The following is a 20,204-nucleotide window of genomic DNA, read 5'->3' as shown; positions in this document are numbered from 1 at the left end:
ATTATCATAAACATATATTTGTTCAAGATACTGTACCTACTCATAAGGTTAATCAAGCAATTTTAAGTGATTATGAAAGCATGTTTAGGTATTCCATCGCATAGCTTAAAAAAATATGTGAAAGCGAATCTTACTTTATGCTTATTTCGAGGCGGGACAGGTACCTGGGGTTGCGGGGTGGACGAGTTCCTATGAGGAGGCACGGGAGGGCGGTAGTCGTCTTGTTTGCTTGCATCCGCGCTGAATACCAAGAAGGGGAAACGATTTAATGTAGGTACATATTCTTATCCAAAACTAGCAACAACGTGACACATTAAAAATGTAGGTGAAACAAAATATTTGCTGCAACATATTAGGTTCTAATTCGATTCAGCAAGTAACTTGAGCAACTATTGTTGTAGTATACTTACTGCCAGTGTCCGTCTCCGGAGTGATGTCTCGCATGTCTGTTCGGTTTCTTGCAGTAGGTGGTCGAATCGATGACATCCCGTCTTTCACTCTGCGATGGCAGTTCTATGGAGTTAGGGTTGTCGAAGCTAGTGACCATAACATTTCCATTATCTCTTATGGCGTCTTCGGGGTCTGCGTAGTTATGATTTAGTGGGTTGGCCGTGATCCGCATTTCGTTGCCATTGTCGGGCTGCACCGAGTTACGGTTGGTCGAATGGCGGTTGCCATTGCGCTCGATTGTTGCTCGTCCTGGAATGCGAAAAAGAGTATTGTTAGGTATTGATATCAAATTTATGTAGTAGGTACCTAGTTGGTTTACAACGTGTAAAAAACTTTTATTTCATTCCTGACATTACAACGTGCTTAAATTATTTACACCATGTTCGAAGAATTTCAGCTTCAAATTCGGATTTAAACCTATGCATCTTGTTTTGATATCGCAGACGCATATATTAACACATTCACTACCTGCACCATTCAGTGTCTCCAACGCATGTAGATAAGTGATCACTTTTCTTTTACTCAGTGTCTTAAACGCATCTAAGCCCGCATAGTTGGCAAAAGTAGTTTTATGGCACTGGGAGAGGTAAAAGCTAATATTCAATCAAAACAGTGAATGCATTAACCTTAGGTACTCAGGTATTAAAGAGGTCAGTGTTACTTACCAAGCCACACCCAATCATGCGCGTTGGTCGTGGACTCCCGCGGTTGTTTTTCGCGGGCCAGGCCAAGGGTGGTGCCGACGAGCCCTGCGACTTGCAGCCGGCCGCCCTCCGCGACAGCCGGCAGGGCGCGCCCGCCCGCCGCCGGAGGGCTCAGCCGGCCCGGCACCGGCTTCAACCGGGACGCGTACACTACGCACGATACTACGAAGATCTGGAAGCAAACGTTCAACGCCATCATGAACGTGATCGAAGTATCTATAAATCGCGTATCAGAATTTTTATGTTTCGCAAGTATACTTGCCTGTACCTAACTAATTCATACCTAACTAACCATATAATTAGTGATAAAGTTTTTATTTCAGCGTCTTGTCCGATCTGCATTAAAATAGTAATTGATCGTAAAAATGTGAATTCTGTAGGTAATATATAGATATTTAGGTTTTCAAAAAAAAAAGAATCTTACCACTATAGCGAAACAGAATGCCACCAGTAGTACGTACATTCCTGTAAAATAAAATAAATAATTAGATCGAGGATTTCAATAGTTAATTAGGAAATCTGACCTGTTTAAACAGAAACAATTTAACAGCGGTTCGTTATCGTAGAGTCAAGAGGTCAGTAGGCCAGTTGACTTTATCAATGGTTTGTAGTACGAGTAAGTAGGTTCACTACACATTTACAATGTATATAATTAGGTAGGTATCTACATAGATACATTGTAATGTGATTTGGAATGACCGTTTAGACAATGTATGATGTATGTTTAAGATTTAGTTCTTACCGGTTTCCTATATTTATCGAAAATATCAAATTTTTCAAAGTCGTTGAACGTATCCGTATTCTATATTTAATAAACGATACAATAATTGTAAAACAAGTGCAAAACGCGCGGCAAGAGCATAAAATCCATTTTGGTCCTTCCATTGATTGGACGAGTAAAAGTTCTGCTTTTTACTTCGATTGAGAAAAAAACATTGCAAATAAACGTAACTTAGTCGGATTGTCTTGAAATTTGGATGAATATGTATGTGGATTAGTCAACAAGATGTCAGAAAACTTGCGTTCCTGAGAAAAAGGGCTTGACAGACGGACAAACTAAGTGATACAAGGGTTCCTTTTTCAGTACGAAAGCCTGTTTTTTTTTGTGATAGTTACCAATTTCCACGGGCGTCATGTGAGGGCTGGGATGGCGAGGATGCGCGGCCGCATTCGTTCGGTAGATCGACGCGTACTGCTGCGCTTGCACCGTCGGCTCGTGATTGTTCTCGTCCTTGAAACCTGAAGCAGGTAGCGTTGATCGGTAAAGGCATGTAAGAAACTTGTAAAAGGGTCGATCAACTTTTTTTGTCACTCTTTGCTATAGTTTTACGGTCTCCTGATTCACTCTTTAAACCTTTAGTTTATAGAATTAAATTTGCCAAACATGCATTTTTGTGGTAGGTACTTCTAAGCCCCTTTTATAATTGGTCATCTAATAAGCATGTTAGTATAATGTGACAAAAAATTTCTTCTATTAAACTGTAGTTACTTTTGTCCCCTCGCTGACGGAACAGACTAACAACAATAAATTGTTGATACAACCAAAATAATTTGAATGCTAAAGCAACTCTACTTAGTGATTGCCACGGGTCCATCGGCTAGCATAATTGTCGAAGGTCAGAATGTAATGTTTGTCAAAATTTAATGATTGTCAGAATGTATCGTTTGTCATAAATCTTTTTTCTTTGAATCCAACAGTTTTCTATAGCATGACTATTTAAATATTCCAGAAAATTTTTCGTTTTCAGTGGGAAAAAATTATAACAAACAATAATTCGGACAAACATTACAGTATGACTTGCAAAAAATATACGAACTTTGGCGCACCCGATTGCCAAAATGTTTTTTTTCGATAAATCTTTGTCGATGAACAAAAACCAGTCTTGCTACGCTTAAAATGCAAAACAGCTACCTCTATTCGCCAATATACTGCCTTCGTGCAGAAACCTATTTGGGACGGTAAATCTCAATTTATTATTTAGTGTGAGTGAGTAGGCAACAGATTAATCAATTAAACAATCTTTTAACTAATTTAGTGATTCGGGTGTTACTTTGCGAAGTTTCATGTCAATGAACTACATTAATTTACTTTAATTATAGTTCATTTAATCTTTTAGCTGTCGATATAGCAGTGAACTCAAATTTCAAACGATTAAGTCCTAAGTATTTTCTATTTTAAGGGTAAGTAAATGCTATTAGTTAACAGGAGCCAACCGATACGTCGACAGCTGCAGCTGTGACATTTCAATTGTTAGGGAAGCCGTACAAACTTTTTACTCAAAAACATATTCCTCAAATGGATCACTTGTACCTACCTACTAGTTTAAGGAAGACTGCTTTAAAGCTCGGTAATCACTTGTTCTCAAACAAACATCATGCTTAATTCTCTAAAACTCCAAATAATATTTTATCTGAGCCCTGTTTTATCCCTTAGGCTTGCACATAACTTGATGTTGCGTATTCGTGTTTCATAAGTAGTCATTGCATCTCCATCGGTTATACGACATACGATACCTACAGTGTATTTTTTTCCGCAAATTTTTGGCGAATAAAATGAATTGGTACCTAGCATATTCAAGAAGCAAAAAATCAAGGTCTACCCACATGATTAAAAGTTAATACCTAATATTAGCGGGCCCGTAGAGCGGGCCAGATGTAGATAAGCTAACCTATATTGTTAAGTTTGTTATTGCTTAAAGCTTAATATAATTTCTACCCACACCTACTTATGTATGTCTATAGACTTTGATCATAAATTACCTCGTAAAACATCGCTTAGATCGGACAGGCCAGTCCTAACGCCGCCTCGCGCCATGATGTCGTCATTCTGCGGAGTGTCCGGTCGCTGAGGAATGTCTCCCCCGCTGAAGTCTACGTCTACGCTAGCAGCCGCACTGGCCAACGCTCCAGGTATATTTTTGATGTTGGCTGGCGTTTTTGTATCGCCTTTTCCTGGGAGGGCCACACGCCGAAGCGGTCCCGAACGACATTGTTCCGGTGTTAAAAGGGTCACACGAAGAAGCTCACCGCTGCCTGAAATTGAAAAATATTCTTTTGAAATGCAAGATTTTTCGAGTAGATTCGTCATTAATTTCCTCTTCACTACCAGAAGGATAGATTGTTCGCAGATGCAAAATGCGACACACAATGAGTATGATCACACCAAAGAATTGATTATGTATATTATACCTTCTCCAACAGCGATAACTCGAGGATGTTTCGAAGCAAGCATCGGTGCAAACGCAACTACTTCAGGATCAAGACTTTCGACTAGAAGGAAATAGTCGGATACTGCTACGTCGCGAAGGGCCGTGCGGGTATCGTCTGCGAACTCTATGTCAATGTCCAGAAGGCCTTCCTAGAAACGTTAAACAAAAGGTCAGTAGAAACTTACGCTTAGATTTCTTACAATTATAAACAGAGATAAAAGAAGAAACAATAATCAAACCTGATATTGCGCCGTAAGTCGCCTAGTAACAGTGGTTTCAGATACGTATCCGTTTTCGATGGCTGGGTCAGGTGAGATGTTAAGCTGTAGGCCAGAGATGACCCGCACTAGCAACCTGGAGATAGTCACTTTATCGTTTACTACTCTGACTTCACGTAGACCTATTACTCGACCTGTGTGAAGAAGTGTCATATAAGTATCATTATTTAATCATACTAAACCAATTATCTATTTATCCGACGCAGTTTAGCAACTTTTTATTTACCTGTGATTGGTGACAACACTTGCACCTCGGTGAGACCAGTCGTTCTCCCTTGCAGCACTCGTCCTCTTAACGAAGCAATTCTAGGGTCTGACACACGCATCAATGATTGTACTAACTCGGTCACTTTAAGACGGGTGCGGCGTGACACAAAATATGAGACACGACCAGAGTCGTGGTCTTTGGCAAGAAAACGAGCGTAAACCTGGAAAAAAACAACAAAGTTAGCGCCACCTTTTCCAAGTAGAGTTGGTATATCTACGAGTACCACAGTATCTTTACGAATGGATTCTTACTTCGATGTTTGTCTGCTGGTATCTCAATCGACAAGAGCGCTGTTCAGACAAGGAATTTGTACCATCAGGCCGTGAGCCGCCCCACCCACGTGCTGATAGGGATCTCTTCAGCCTATCTTTTGTACTGGGATCTTCGGAAACTTTCCAACCTATGAAAGAAAGAAGAACCGTTAATATTTCACTTATTTACGAGGTGCAGTTTTATCCATAAAATTACTATTAGCTATTTCAGTTCTGATATGATGATTGTTCATGGAACTTTACCTTTGATTTGCGAGAGTCGCCTGTTGTCCACTTCCACTTCCAACGGGTATTCTGGCATCCAAACCGTGAATCGAGCTAAACCCGTGTATGTTCCATATTTGACAATCACGGAGGCATTTGAGGACCCCCTAATTTCAGAGCCATCCACATACACGGAGCTACATGACGAAGATACCTAACGATAAACCATGAAAACAACATTAATTAGGTACGCTAAAAACTTAGTAATGTAGATACACAGAGTACTATTTTATCCTGGGATATCATCTGTTGAAATTGTGGGTTCGGATGGAGTATAATGTATCTAATTGACTATTAAGTGAGCTTAATAGAGCAAGATCTATTACTTCCTCGGCAAGTAATTTATACATTAAAATAATAATGACAGCTTCCTGTAGCTTAGTTACTTTCTAGACACAGAGTGAGCTTTAACCGACTAAAGTGGGAGGTGTAAATGTCGGTTTGTCATTTTGACCAACCCATTTAATTACGGCAACATTGTAATTTATGACTAAGGTTGCGGTGGATTCATTAAACCGGACATGATGGTGGTCTTTATTGGCATCCTGATGACATTTTACTTTGTAGTAACATAATTAATGCTGCAGAGACATGCGGTACTTACATACAAAGAGCGTAGCGAGCGACATGCACTTTGCATCAAGTAGGATACTTTATAATGTCGCGATGTTAATGCTTTCTGTTCTGAGAGCCCTCTAACATTACTCTGCTAATGGTGGCATGCATTACGTTTGTGAGGTAAGTAGTTAGCTCACCTTTAGAACGCTCTCGTCTTCAGAATGGCAAGAGCTCTGTAGCGTGACGTCAGCAACTTGCCCCGCCTGTGACACTATCAGAACCTTCATGGCCTGAGATACTTGTCTACCGGTAAGTACAGCCGTGTTCAGCACCTCCCAGTTCTAAAAAAATAATAACAGCTAATTACTAGTTTGTTCGCTTATTAAAAATGGTCCTTATCCTGTCTCAGGTCATTATCCAATTAAATTGAACCCGTCGCACAGTCCTTAACTGTTGTCTATAGACTAGAACCGTGAGAAAATTACCAGTTTTGTCAGTTTTACAAGAAATGTACAATTTAAAAAGTGTGTGCATAGTTGTAGCTACAAAATTGTCAAGTCTCTGCACACGTACGAGTAAATTAGTCCAGGATACTAATATACTAACATATAATGTAGGCCCATGTATATACGAATGCCAATGAGGAATCCAAACATTACGGATACCAATATCCAATAGGAAGCCAATCATTATGGGTGAAGTGATCAGAAAACACAATCGACTGCAGCCATTGTTAATTCACTGGCGATCCAGTATCAATAGGAACAGGGGCTGAATAGAATTCCTTTCAGCCAACCTAAGCTCTATGAGTTCCCAGCATGTTAATTAAATTTCGGCTCTATCTACCAGTCGCCAACTAGATTGTCCTACCATTTAACTTTGGCAAAACATGCCTCCTACTTGTTGCTGGGGGGCCATCATCAATCAATTTGTTATCACGATACATTCAGGTACTATAACGCAGCAGGTAGATAACGGTTGCTCAAACAATACTAACTAGTTCATTCAGTAATTGCACTGTACCTACGCAACAATGGTTGTGTGTTTGTACTGCGTAGTTAAAGATTCACATTATACCTTGTTCAATTAGTTTAATCATGCAGTTGGTTAGTTAGGCGCAACATTAGACAGTGCTGAGCGTTCATCCGTCAGTGGGCAGATACCGGTGATACGGCGGGCCGGGCCCGGCCTCGCCGCCTCGGGCCCGGCCGAGTTAATTGGTCTCGCGCTAATATGAGATAAAGTAATTGCTTAATAAATATTATTCTCTAACTTCATTAACACAGCGGTGCTGGGGCCGCACACTAAGCCGTCGCATGCAAATTAATTTATAACAAACATGTCTGTTCAGTCAACAATGACACTGTGATATGGATCTTGTATAATTAATGCTTATCTTGGTATAAATAAATCAACATTTCCAAGATATTAACTTAATTAGTTCATTATAAAGAGGCATTTTGTAACATCATTTGGTTAAAAAGTGATTCCGAATCGATAACTATCTCAAGAAAGTTGTGAAACCACAGTAATAAATTAGATACCTAACGGTTTTTTTTTTATATAAATCGTAGTGTTTCCTATGAGTTTCTGTTATAAATAGAACACTTGTTTGACTACATTTACACTCCAGAGGTACTTTTGACACTCCAGAAGGTTACGTTACGCCTAACAATAGGCAGGTAGCAGCAGATGGTTTAAATAATGCAATAATAAAATCGATTGATACCCAGGTGCGATGGCGTTAGAACTTATCCAAAATTCATCGGCATTAGCGGAGCACGCCTCAGCGTGCAGCCGAAGTGGGCGGCGTTCTTTCCGACCTCCATTACCGCGCGATAAAGCTCCCATTAGAGCACTTCATTCATACTGAGAGCTCACCATTAAATGTTAATCTATAGGATTTGTTACAACAGCGCGTCCCACAGATTACTCCCAAGAAATAATAAGAACAATCAGAGCAATACTGCCGCGAACCCCCGAAGGGTTTGGGTAGGAATTTGGTAACGTAACTTATTATATTTTTTCGGCCAATTTCACAGATAATAGCACGACAGCGCCGCTGGCAAGGACTCGGTAAAAGCCCATGAAACTCGATAAAGATGTCGTTATAGCAATAAAAGGAGCTCCCTTCGTTTCATTAATTACGAAGAAAATACGTTGCGGCCAATTTACGACCCGTAGCGGACGTCTCGATAAATTGCTAATTTGGGACACTTGACCCTAACGAATATGACATTGCCCCACGTTTTCATTATTTTAATAAGATATTTTCAATTACTTAATACCTTTAATTTATTCAGCTACCTATTTAACTGAATGATAAGCGCAAGAACGTTTGAAACAGTGAACAACCTGTTATGCAGCCTTTATACGAGTAGTTATCTAATAGATATCTAATCAACCTACTTTGAAAAATCCTTCTTAATTTAGTTAAACATATATTTAACGTGAATAAGCTGGGTGATTGATAATTCGATCGATTCCTTTAAGGATTTTACTGAGCTAATTTGCAACAAAGAAATTTAAAAATGATTTGGTCCAGTTAACTAAGGCCTAAAGGTAAAATTGAGTGGTTTTCGAGTTAGTTAATTTATTTTTAACTACTTTTTATTAAGAACCCACATTTCAGCCTTAAATAGGTAATTAAAAAAAAAAACTTTGTACACTAAAATCGCATTTTTCTGATAGCTGATGAACGACGGTTTTCAACATACCTTAGAAATAGGCAAAACAGCTTGTATGTCATCCTTCTCAATATCGAGTCTGGTGATGACTCGGTGTTCGTGCGGTGGTTCCTCGCTGCTAGTGGTGGGAGCTGGCGACGCGGAGAGCTTGGCCGACCAGTTGAGCCTCGCCGTCCCGCGGCCAGACTCCCCTTCTGAACCCTCGGCGTCACCCTCGCCTTCAGCACCAACTTCCACCAGCCACGTCAGCACCTCTTCCCAACCGGGACCCGCGGGACCGCTCAAATCTTCTGGGTTTCTGTTCAAAATTAATGGCTTTTATGTAGAGCTATCACGCATCACATCTCTCATTAACACAGAGCTCGCGTTACTTGTTTATAACTCTCCTAGCGTACGCGTATCGTATCTACTGCAACTTGACATGAAGTCGTAAAACTCGTAAAAACTTTCACGTACTTTTGTCTTCTCTAGCGCGAGCTTTCTTGCAGAAAGCAAGATTACAAGCAATAATAAGTTGAAAAGTCGTGACGTCGAGTTTCATTAAGCGGCACAAGGCGCCAACCGCCCGCCCGATTTATAGCTCCGCGAATGCAACCTTACATACCTAGTCGTGAGCGAAATTGTGAACAAATCCTACCGGGGAAATGAGAACGCGGCTTTATTTTATTGCGAAATACCCACTGTAACAAGAAATAAATGTTAACATTTTGCACGAAACTCGTTAAACAAATGCAAGTAATAAATTAGGAGAACGTAAATTTTTCGTGTAAATTTGGATGTCTTTTATTTGAAATAGATTTTATAGCTTAATTGCTTATGTTTTTGGGACAAGCTTTGATATATTGACACTTTTATAAGCTAGTGACCAGTTAACTTACTAGTGGTAAGTTCATCAGTATAACTAAAGGCACTGTAACGTAACTAGGTCATTTAATTCTAATTTTCCTAACTTACCGCATAATAGTAAATCATAACTCAGTACTTCACTTTCATGCATGAATTGCAGGAACTATAATTCAGTGGTTTTGCTCCGAGACTATTCTTGAGACGTCTATTAGGTTTGTCAGCGCAGTTGACCTATTTTATTCATAATAGGATCGTGAAAAGCTCGAAAGCGAGGGTTGAGAAAATAGAAATGGAATTGGATCCTTTAAATCCGTCCTGTAGTGGCCCAGTCAGCAGCGGACTGTGGTTTAGTGAGGTGCACTGAGCGGCCGGAGTGAAATGAGATTCCAATGGCATTCCAAGAAAACCCCGCCGTTCATGAGAATATTTGTTCTGATTCTTGTGATTAACATAGCTTTTACTGGTAAGCCGCAAAACTCGTGAAGCGTGCGTTGTCGTAATTGAGCGAATAGAATTGCGATTGCTGCTAAAATTAACTCTATTTGATATTTTTAGATACAAATTAAGGATTATAATGCGGTACTTTGCAGAGGTATTCGTTGTACTTATGTTTTATGAATCACCGCGAATGTAAGAGATGGTTTGACTCTTACTATACAGTGTTCATTATTTTACACCGAAATGAAAAGCTACTAGTTGCAAACAACTACTATTTTATTCGTTGAAACTAATGAAAGTAAAATGAGTTTCATCACAAAGGACGTCTTTTGTTTTCTCAAATGTAAGTACCGCTTTATTCTAAAGTTAAAGTATAGTTATTTGTGTCACAAGGGAGCAAAATGGTATATTTACGGCGAGGGCGTACATTGAATCCAGAATATAGAGAAGGATTCTACAGTAGAATCCTGAGCGTAATGAGGGATTCAAGTGTTAACGCCCAAGATGAAAAAAATTTTGCTCCCGAGTGGCTCATACAACTTTTCACACCGAGCATTAAGAAACTTGAAAAAAAAAAATATCGAAATAAGTATTATTAAAGAACAACCAGCATAGAAAATGGCTTTACAATTATCAACTTCAAAAAATGTCATTTACAATAAAACACTTAGCCTTGAACAGAAAAGTTGCACTTAGCTCCCTCTCGTCAGGGAGGAAAAGTTACTTTCCCGAAGGAGAGGTGTGAAAAATATATAATAGACTCACGCCGGCCCGCTGTCGTCGTTGAGGGGTTGGTCGAGTCTCGTGGCGGTGACTGTGGCCGTCCGCGGCTTCACCTCCGCCGTCACCGCCCACCGGGAGTTCGCGGCGTTCACGCTGATCAGACGCAGTCCGGACTTCACTTTCATTCTATAAACAAAAGCATGATTAATACTTGTGAAATAGCTTGAGCTCGCTTAAATTATCGCTTAATTAAAAAAATGCAAAATATTTTAGGCATCTTAGTACTTTTACATATTACTGACGTAGAGTCGCTCAAGTTAATGATCTACCAATTTTTTTTTTAAGTTTTTACAGAAAAAATTAAAAGTACAATAGGTATGATTGTTTCTTTACATAAATAGGCTTTGAAATTCTTACTGACTTTTAACCTCGTAAGGCCCAACGTCCTAAATCTAAAACATTCGTCAAAGCTAATGATTTCAGTGAGATACTAATATTATGCGCAAAGAACATAATTGTGCCAATTTTTTTAACTTGATCTGACTTTTAACCTAGTAAAGCCCAACGTCCTAAATTTGGAACATTCGTCAAAGCAAATGCTTTCAATGAGATACTAATATTATGCTCAAAGAACATAATTGTGCCTTTTTTAACTTGGTCATTAAGATAATTACCTAACAGGTATTTCTATTAATGAACTGCGCCATCAGTCATAGTTATCGGAAATAAATAAAAAAAACGCGGTGTCCCAATATGATAAGAAAATATATGTAAAAAGTATTTAAATGATTAAGAAACCAAATTATGTATATCCATCAGATAGAAAAATGTTCATCATCTTTTGCGTAACTAGATCCATTTTTACATATGTAAAGCCCGTTGACAGGAATACCTATTTACTTCCACTGGGTAGGTATTATGTAACTCATGTACTAAAGAAAGATACGAGATCGTTCAATAAGACCCTTCGGCCTTCGATCCCCATTCAATATTAATCGCTGCCTTTGATAGCAACAAAGTGTACATAGTATCGCATATAATAATCCAAAGAAACTGGACCGCTCTGAATAGACGTCAGGTGTCTGTTAGAAGCATAAATATTCTACATACATATAAAGCCGAGTTTAGACTTGCTAGAAAAATCGTGCATACTACATTGCGAGGCCGTAAAGCCAACGAGTTTGTAGTGGTCAATCGAGCGCCGCAATGTAATGCGACTTGCACGATTTTTCTTGCAAGTCTAAGCTCGGCTTAAAAGTTGAACGGAATGGTTTCAAAAAGAACTGCGATCTCCAACCTAATGGAATCAATGTTAAAACGTCCGTCTAGCGAACGAAGTTCTACTTATCTTATTCTCACGCGTAAGGCTTGCGCCTTCGCCATCATTAGACAGAGTTGCTACAAATAATGAAACAATTTTAATAACCAAGATAGGTTTTCAAGTGGTATTTTCATTCATGGTCCAAAAATGACACACTGTCCACCATCAGAGACGTCAACCATACCTAAGTACCTACTCCTGTAGCTTTATAAACCTATAATTGAAAGTACTCTTATCCGTACTGATATTGTATATAGTAACCATATTTTATATAAATCCATATATTTAAATATCCTCAATATATAGGGTGATATAAATTCAATACCTAAGCATCCTGAGCCGCGATATAAATTTCCATTTAGGTGAAAAGCTTTGCTTCCAGCGCGCGCCGTAACTCAAACTTGGCTCAGATGCGCATACAGCGTGCCGGCCAGAATGGGACGCGAGTCTTGCGTCGCTGAGATTCCCCGTATATTTATTTACTAGCCATCCATTGTTGTAGGTAAAACTAAAACCAGCAGCAAACGTTCATAAGTAAGGTGTTGATCTTTACAAAATTGAGTCTAGTGTTGTACTTAATAATTGTTTTTTTTCTGTTTAATTTAATTTGCGAAGTGCGAATAAATACTTCTATTTCTATTTATAATTCTATTTCATAGAGCTCTAAAAGCTAATCGCCCGTGTTAAATTATCTACTGATCACTGTATCTACCTACTTAGGCTGGAAGTGTTGTAGTTGTCTCAAGAATTCGAATTTATGTGCGAAATTACATTTCAAATTTCCCATGAGCTTTTCGGTTCCATGTTTTATGTGAAATTTACTTGTATGTGAAATACCTGCAAGCTGATGCTATCTCAATTTGAGAGCAGACATATGTATGTCCAGACAAAAAAAAATATGTTCAACGCTCGCGTCCCCATACAAACGTAGTTTCGTTCTAATGTACAAGCAGCACTACAGATCAAAACGCAACTTTGCAACTATAATGGGGGCAGGCATTACGATGCGCATAGTTAGGTTTGGTTAAAATAAAATGTAATGGGAAAAAAACAATAACGAATTTCCATTTCTCATACAAAACTTAAAATTAATGTGATTTTATTTGTTGCATTGAATATGAACCAAAACTAATTATAAGCATCAAAATAGCTGCTCCCATTATAGTCGCAAAGTTTTATTTTTGTTTCAGTGTGTTGTTTGTAAATTAGAACGAAACTAGTTTTGTATGAAAATACGATCAGCGGCGAGCGTACTGGCGACTCTTAAGGGTTCCTTGGTTTTAAGATTTCCTTAAGGGTTATATGGGTTCCGTTTTGGCCATTTTGGCTACGGTACCCTAAAAATTGCTACAATAAGAACATATTTAGGAACTTACTACATGCAGTTGAGTATTAAGTGTCTAAAATTTAATAATACTCTATTACGTATCTATTAAGTATTCTAAAGTTTAAAACTAAAAAATATCTCCTGAACTGAAACGCGGCAAAGGCAATAAATTACAGGATCCCTTACTTTACTCAGTTAACGAATTTACAAATTAATAAATTCACCCTATTTACACAAATATTAATCCAGATTTATACCAAGTACCTACCAGTATAGCAAGCCAAGCATCAAGCCATAAAAAGAAGTCTTGCTGTCTTACAGTTTCTTTAAAGTTTTGAAATCATGTAGCAACTCGTAACTGACATTTATGTAAATTATAGTGTAATCTTATACACACATTAAATGAATAAATAAACTAAACTAAAATTTTATAAGAAAGAAAGAATGAAAGAAAGAAAATACATTTTCACTTCTCATGCTCGTAAAGTTCGTGTTTTTGCTATATCTAGGCGACATAAAATGACTTTTTATGCTCTATTGCATAAAATAAAATCTTCGTCTAATACCAACTCAAGACCAAGGTAATCAGGTGTCAACAGGCACAAACCAAAAAGTTTCTATATGTTTTTTAAATATTTTTTAATTTATATAAAACTAAAAATCAATCAAATCAATAAAATAATGCATAAAAATAAAAGGTACATAGAAAGTGAATCATTGTTTCCACTGTTGCTATTTCATTTCCTCGCCATCGAAGTGAAAAGCGGAGTGTAAAACCCATTTTCCCCTCGACGTGTCTATCCACCCTCGCCGTACCGGCTCGGGTGGCTATATGAACACCTCGGGTAAAATGGCTCGTTTTATGCTCTTGTTGTACAATCTACTATTATTTAACGCCATAAAAACAAACATAGAACAAATACAAGACATAAACCTTTATAGGAATAAACCTTATATTTTTCTAGGCAGGTATACCTATACTGTACGTGCATATCTATATAGATATATGATGAGCTACCTAACGGTAGCTATAGATTACGCACAAAGGATTTTACTCCTATGGCTTCTATTGTACGGCTTAGCGACAATCAAGCCGAGAAAGCAGGCAAAATCTAATTGGTACCTAGTAAACAATACAGAAACGCTTAGTTTGAGGTACGTAGAACACTATTCATAGCCCTAAATCCTTAAAAGCTTGCCTAAGTTTATAAAATTGCTAATAAATAAATAGAAAATGAATCTATATAAAAAGTACAAAATTAGTTTCGGCGTGGTGTAAATCTTCTTAAATACTTACTTCATAAAAACTTTCTATAAAAAGGTTTTGCTACGGGTCCCCAAGCGGCTTAGTTTTCAGGCGTTCTATTTGGAAAATTCTGACACTCATATTATATTATTATGTTGAGCGTACTATTACTAAGTATACCTACTTTGGATTTTGTAGATACCTGTGCTGTATAATCAGTTTTATAAGAATAAAAAATATATAATTAAAAATTGAACAGATTACCAGAAACCATGAAAATAATTTTATACCAGTCTAAAGTCGGTGAGGTCAGCAGGAGTTATTGAAGCCCAATATATTATAGTATGTAGGTGAGGTAGACGACTATAGGTCCACTCCTGCTGGCTCTAAAAATACAACCGAATAGATAAACCTCCTCCTTTTTTTGAAGTCGGTTATAAATATAATTGTACGCCATATACAATTACAAATGACATTCGTGAATATTCCATTTAGTCATTTTCATCAAACTTGCTCGTAAACAACGTTATAACAACCAATAGCTGACTAGGCTTCTTGACACCAACTTTGACCTAGTCCCAAACTAAGCAAAGCTTGTACTATGGATACTAGGCCACGGATAAACATAATTATAAAGATAAATACATACTTAAATATATATTAAAGATCCAAGACCCGAGAACAAACATTCGTATTATTCAAACAAATATCTGCCCCGACCGGGAATCAACCCCGGAACCTCAAGTTTCATAGTCAGGTTCTCTAACCACTTTGCCATCCGGTTGTCGTCATGTTTGTAATGCAAGTAGGTAGTTACTTAATTAATGTAGATTTTTATGTCTTTGCTCAAATTACCTGGGTGACCGAGCTTCTCTTGGGCTAAAACTCGAGAACATGCGTGAGACAGAACAAGCTACTTCGATTTTTCTTCACCAAAAACCCCAGACAGCAAATTTTATAGAAATTATTAGAGCCGTTAGATACCAAGATTCCAGAAACAAATGAATAAATGTACAAGAATTATTTATTTCGTAACATTAGTTTATATATAGTTTTAGTTTTGGATGTTAGATAGTATTACAAGAATTGCTCGTTCAGAGATATGTTTCGTTTCGTTTCGTTCAGAGATAATAATTATTATTTAAGTATGAATCCATTAGTCTCGCCCTACAATGACAATAATTTCAGTTAGGCGCCTCGTTTACTTTGTGTATAGGGAACGCTAAAAAAACTGGAGGTATGTTTAGTTTAATCTTGTAAAAACAAATCTGGAACAGTTCGAATACCGGTTTTTTCGCTCTATTAATAAACAAACATACAACTCTAATTATGGTCGAATCTACTTAATGCATTAGTGACGAGAAACTTTAACCTACTTTTGAATTGAACCGAGGCAAAACTTCGCCCTTGCTAGCAAAACACTCCCCCGTTAGACCCGGAGCTGAGGCCTCGCAAAGCTGATATTCACAGATATCCAATATCCACATTTGGTCTGGGACCGCTACTACGAAGGTGACGTTTACAGGAGGCAGATTACATTTCTCCCATAACTTTCCAGAACTTTCGTCCTACTGCGCTAGTCAACAAGCGTGCAGTTACGAACGCTGACTGACGCGGGTTAAATTCTGTCCTATTCTTACAGCCATACGTGTAAAAACCTGATAGAATTTCCCTGGAAAAGAACTATATAGCTTCTGTGTGACCTTAGCTGGAGTTTCAGTACCGGCTGCTGGACGGGTGAAAATGTCAACAAAATACCTATTTTCAGAGTACTTTCCTATCTTTAAATCTTTTCTGTAAATCTGTTTAAAAAAACATACCTCGTTGAGTTTCTTGCCGGATTCTTCTCAACAGAGGTTTTTCCGAACCGGTGGTAGATTTTTTTTTGACATTCATAAGTGCTTGTTTTAGCCTAAATTGAATAATATTTTGACTTTGACTTTGACTTTGACTTTACTATGTAGTTCTTTTAATTTCACATATCACAACGCAATGAAAATTGTTATCTTCATCGCACGTCGAGCAATGTCGACAGAACAATAGGCATAACTTCCCACGTGAAACACTATCAGGCGGTTGACACTCTATAAACCTAGTTGGGTGGGACTGTAAACATAAGTTGAACTAAGTTGAACTGGCATAATAGAGCGACAAGCAAGTTATTCGGTTGTCGTCAAGTTGTCGTTAACGTGAAGTGGCTTTTGCAATGACAGCATTTCGGCAGTGGCACGAGCGCTGTCAGTCGCAGCGCAGAGAGCTTCTTGGGTGGCGTAGTGTCAAGTCATTTGACATTGCTTATTCCACCCATAGGTACTAATACTCTTTGTTCTACCCATTTGAACACAGACTGATATTAGTTATACTAGCTTTGGCCCGCGACTTCGTCCGTGGAATAGTAATTTTGGAATATTTAATTTATTTGATACCTATTTCTGCAATAATATACATAGAAACTTCTACGGTTTACCGAAAATAACCTATTTTAATACATTGCTAAAATATTAAACTATTTTTTTGTCTTCCATCCATCCATCCACCGATGTTCTTTGGTAAACATAAATATTTTGCGGGTAGCTACAATTTAGCAATACGACGTGTATCTACCCTGCCAACACAAAAGACTAATTCTTCATAGTGAACTCTTGACACCTTACGTCCTTTATTGTAAGTTAGGAAGGTAGGATTATATTAAGACGGCATTTTTACTAAGCATAGCTACACATATCCGATAAATATACCTATATGTAGTAATTTGTTTGGGATTCCTTAAGAACTTCCATCCCCATATTTTCAAGTAAATAGGTTGAAATTTGAAAAGCGCAGGAGCAAATGTTTTTTAGGTTCCGTACCTAAAAAGGAAAAAATGGAACTCTTACAGGATTACTTTGCTATCCGTCCGTCCGTCTATCAAACCTTAAGTTAAGGCAATCAAAAGCTACAGTCAAAAAGGTTATTTCCAAACCAATTGCCTTAACAGAAAAATTATAGGTACTTCCGGCTGTCCTAGAAACTTGAATTTTGCATAAGGTAGCTCTTATTGCACAATTAATAAGAAAAATCTGAAAATCATAATTTTTCATGTCTGACTGTCTATGTGAATACGCCATCTAAAAATGACCCCACATTGCGTACATTTTGCCTATGAGCTTAGAAGCTCTACTAACACTGCATCATCCCCTCTGCAACACCCTCGCAGGTAAAATTTTCAAAAACGCTTGAACATATATCTATTTATTTCTTATAAGTAGTCCAATGCCAAGTTTCATAAAGAACCACCGATTTATCTTCGACAATGACGATCTTCCATATAAATTTTCATCCCTATTTCACCCCTCACAGGAAAGAGTTTAAAGACGCGCGAACAAATATGTATTATCTCTTAGCACGTGCCCAAATGTCAATTTCATAAAGAACCGTCGAATTATCTTCGACAATGACGATCTTCCATATAAAGTTTCATCCCTATTTCACCCCTCACAGGAAGAATTTTAAAAAAACGCGCGAAAAATATCTATTTATCTCTTATCACGTACCCAAATGCAAGTTTCATAAAGAACCATCGATTTATCTTCGACAATGACGATCTTCCATATAAACTTTCATCCCCCTATTTCACCCCCTCACACGAAGAATTTTAAAAAACGTGCGAACAATATCTATTTATCTCTTTTCATGTGCCGAAATGGCAAGTTTAATAAAATTCATCGATTATCTTCGATAATGACGACCTTCACATAAACTTTCATCCCCTATTTCATCCCCTCACAGGTCGAATTTTCAAAAAACTCAAACAATTATAGACTTATTTCTTATTAAGTGCCTAAATGCCAAGTTTTTATAGTTTTATCTTTGACAGCGACGAACTTCCACCATATAAACTTTCATCCCTATTTCAACCCCTTAAAGCCTCTTTTCGCGATAAAGGTAGCCTTGTTCTTTCCCAAGGTCTATTCTATCTCTGTACCAAATTTCATCAAAATCGGTTCAGCGGTTAGGCGTGAAAGCGTAACAGACAGACAGACAGACAGACAGACAGACAGACAGACAGACAGACAGAGTTACTTTCGCATTTATAATATTAGTATGGAAGTATGGATAATATATTGTTATGACTCTACCGATATTATTGAAAAGTCATATTTAAGCGCGCTTTTTATTAAAACTAATGCGATAACTGGATAAAAACTGACCTGATGACAACATGTCCGGTGGAGTGTGCAGTATCACGCCGGACGACGAATGGCAAGTGTAATCGAGAATGTGGATATAGAGGTGCTCTTGGAAGTAAAAGTGCTGATGCACGGCCTCGGGCCTCTCGGTATCCAGCTCTTGCGCCCGCCAGAGTCACACTCCCAGAGGCAGCCGGCTGTACTGATACTCGTCCGCACCCTTCACCTGACTCGCCGCTACTGGCTTCAGCAGCGCTGTATGCTAAGCGCACTGTCCGAGTGGTCGCTTTCCTTTACCATCCGCGGCCACCACGTTGCTGGTATCGTCAGTTCTGCCAAGCAAGCGCCTCCCTCTCCCTCGGGCCCACAAGTGGCTGTCAATGATTTTGTCCCGAGGCTGGCGTGTAAAGTTATGCAAACTCTTCGTGTCGGGTAGCTGCTCTACGCGCCCCCCTTCGCCACCAGTGTGAAATAGCACTCGCAGAACAGGTGCATCGCGGGAAGCTCTCGAAAAACTAAATGTGCTGACACATCAAGTCTATGCGCTGTCGCTCCTGTAGTTCAATCAAGTTGCATTTCTCCTCGGTGGTTCTAATGGATCAGTACTGTGTAGCGCGCTGGTACTGTTTGTTGGTAGAAAAAGGTCCGTATGTGGCGCGCACGGATGCTGGTGCTGAACCCTGGAGTACCGTGAACCGGTCGAGAGACAGTAAAGCGCCCGGGAGAGCCGTACCCATGGCTCGGGGGGTGGACCCGCACCACTCCATCTTGCCGAGTGCTTTAGAAAAATCCACTGTCTTTGTTTTCGAAATGAACTTCCACGCCAAGCACAGCACCTGAAACAACAGATAAGTGGTTAAATATTTATTATTAATAGATAACCATACTCTTACCTCAAAGGTAATAATTTTACCAAAAGTAATTTTAAACAAACATTTCACTTAGTATTCAAGTTAGGTATCTGACTTTTATTTTCTGTAGGGCTGGAAGAAGAAAGGGCTCTTTAAATATTTTATTTGGTTGTCGAGGAGAGATAAAAGCGCGTCGAAGCATAACGTGGTTGGCTCGCTTCCAAGTGCATTCATGTCCGCAGTAAGATGTCAGTTCTTCTCACTTTGTTTACAAACATTCCGATATTTATAAGTCAAGGTGTATTTACCTTAAAACAAATTATGTTCTTTCGAATTCCTAAAACTCCTAGATAGCTTTAGTGTAAACAACTAAACAAGATAAAATTAAGTAGTACCTACCGTCATTTTATTAAACCCTTTTGCAAAAGAGGAAAATGTATGGCCATTTTGCAATTATTAAATGTGTCATGACTAGTGTATTTTATGTGAACGAAACAAATATTTTCCCGATTGAGAGAGATACATATGAACATAAGTAAGTTTATAAGGTAAGAGGAGAAGTCGCGTCGCGAGTGGTGCTCGTTATGTATGTG

The 20,204-nt window shown here is 38.4% G+C and overlaps 1 protein-coding gene across 1 annotated transcript in view; it reads right to left on the bottom strand.

Moving 5' to 3' along the window:
- dtn (transmembrane protein 132C dtn) overlaps window positions 1–20,204 on the bottom strand; it is a 91,772-nt gene that overhangs the window by 4,085 nt on the left and 67,483 nt on the right. Inside the window, 22 exon segments of the mRNA XM_074088069.1 lie at window positions 165–240; window positions 411–699; window positions 1,116–1,326; window positions 1,579–1,619; window positions 2,271–2,393; window positions 3,915–4,187; window positions 4,344–4,512; window positions 4,603–4,775; window positions 4,868–5,069; window positions 5,161–5,309; window positions 5,425–5,599; window positions 6,201–6,344; window positions 8,721–8,988; window positions 10,740–10,883; window positions 18,782–19,040; window positions 19,043–19,063; window positions 19,066–19,189; window positions 19,191–19,258; window positions 19,261–19,313; window positions 19,315–19,363; window positions 19,366–19,392; window positions 19,395–19,596. Of these exon segments, the coding sequence (XP_073944170.1) occupies window positions 165–240; window positions 411–699; window positions 1,116–1,326; window positions 1,579–1,619; window positions 2,271–2,393; window positions 3,915–4,187; window positions 4,344–4,512; window positions 4,603–4,775; window positions 4,868–5,069; window positions 5,161–5,309; window positions 5,425–5,599; window positions 6,201–6,344; window positions 8,721–8,988; window positions 10,740–10,883; window positions 18,782–19,040; window positions 19,043–19,063; window positions 19,066–19,189; window positions 19,191–19,258; window positions 19,261–19,313; window positions 19,315–19,363; window positions 19,366–19,392; window positions 19,395–19,527 (3,171 nt within the window). The 5' untranslated portion in view covers window positions 19,528–19,596.

The sequence above is a fragment of the Choristoneura fumiferana genome, chromosome 5, assembly GCF_025370935.1.
Source record: "Choristoneura fumiferana chromosome 5, NRCan_CFum_1, whole genome shotgun sequence".
Classification (NCBI taxonomy): domain Eukaryota; kingdom Metazoa; phylum Arthropoda; class Insecta; order Lepidoptera; family Tortricidae; genus Choristoneura; species Choristoneura fumiferana.
The sequence above is the reverse complement of the archived record's forward strand: the minus strand, read 5'-3'. Positions and strand labels throughout refer to the sequence as shown.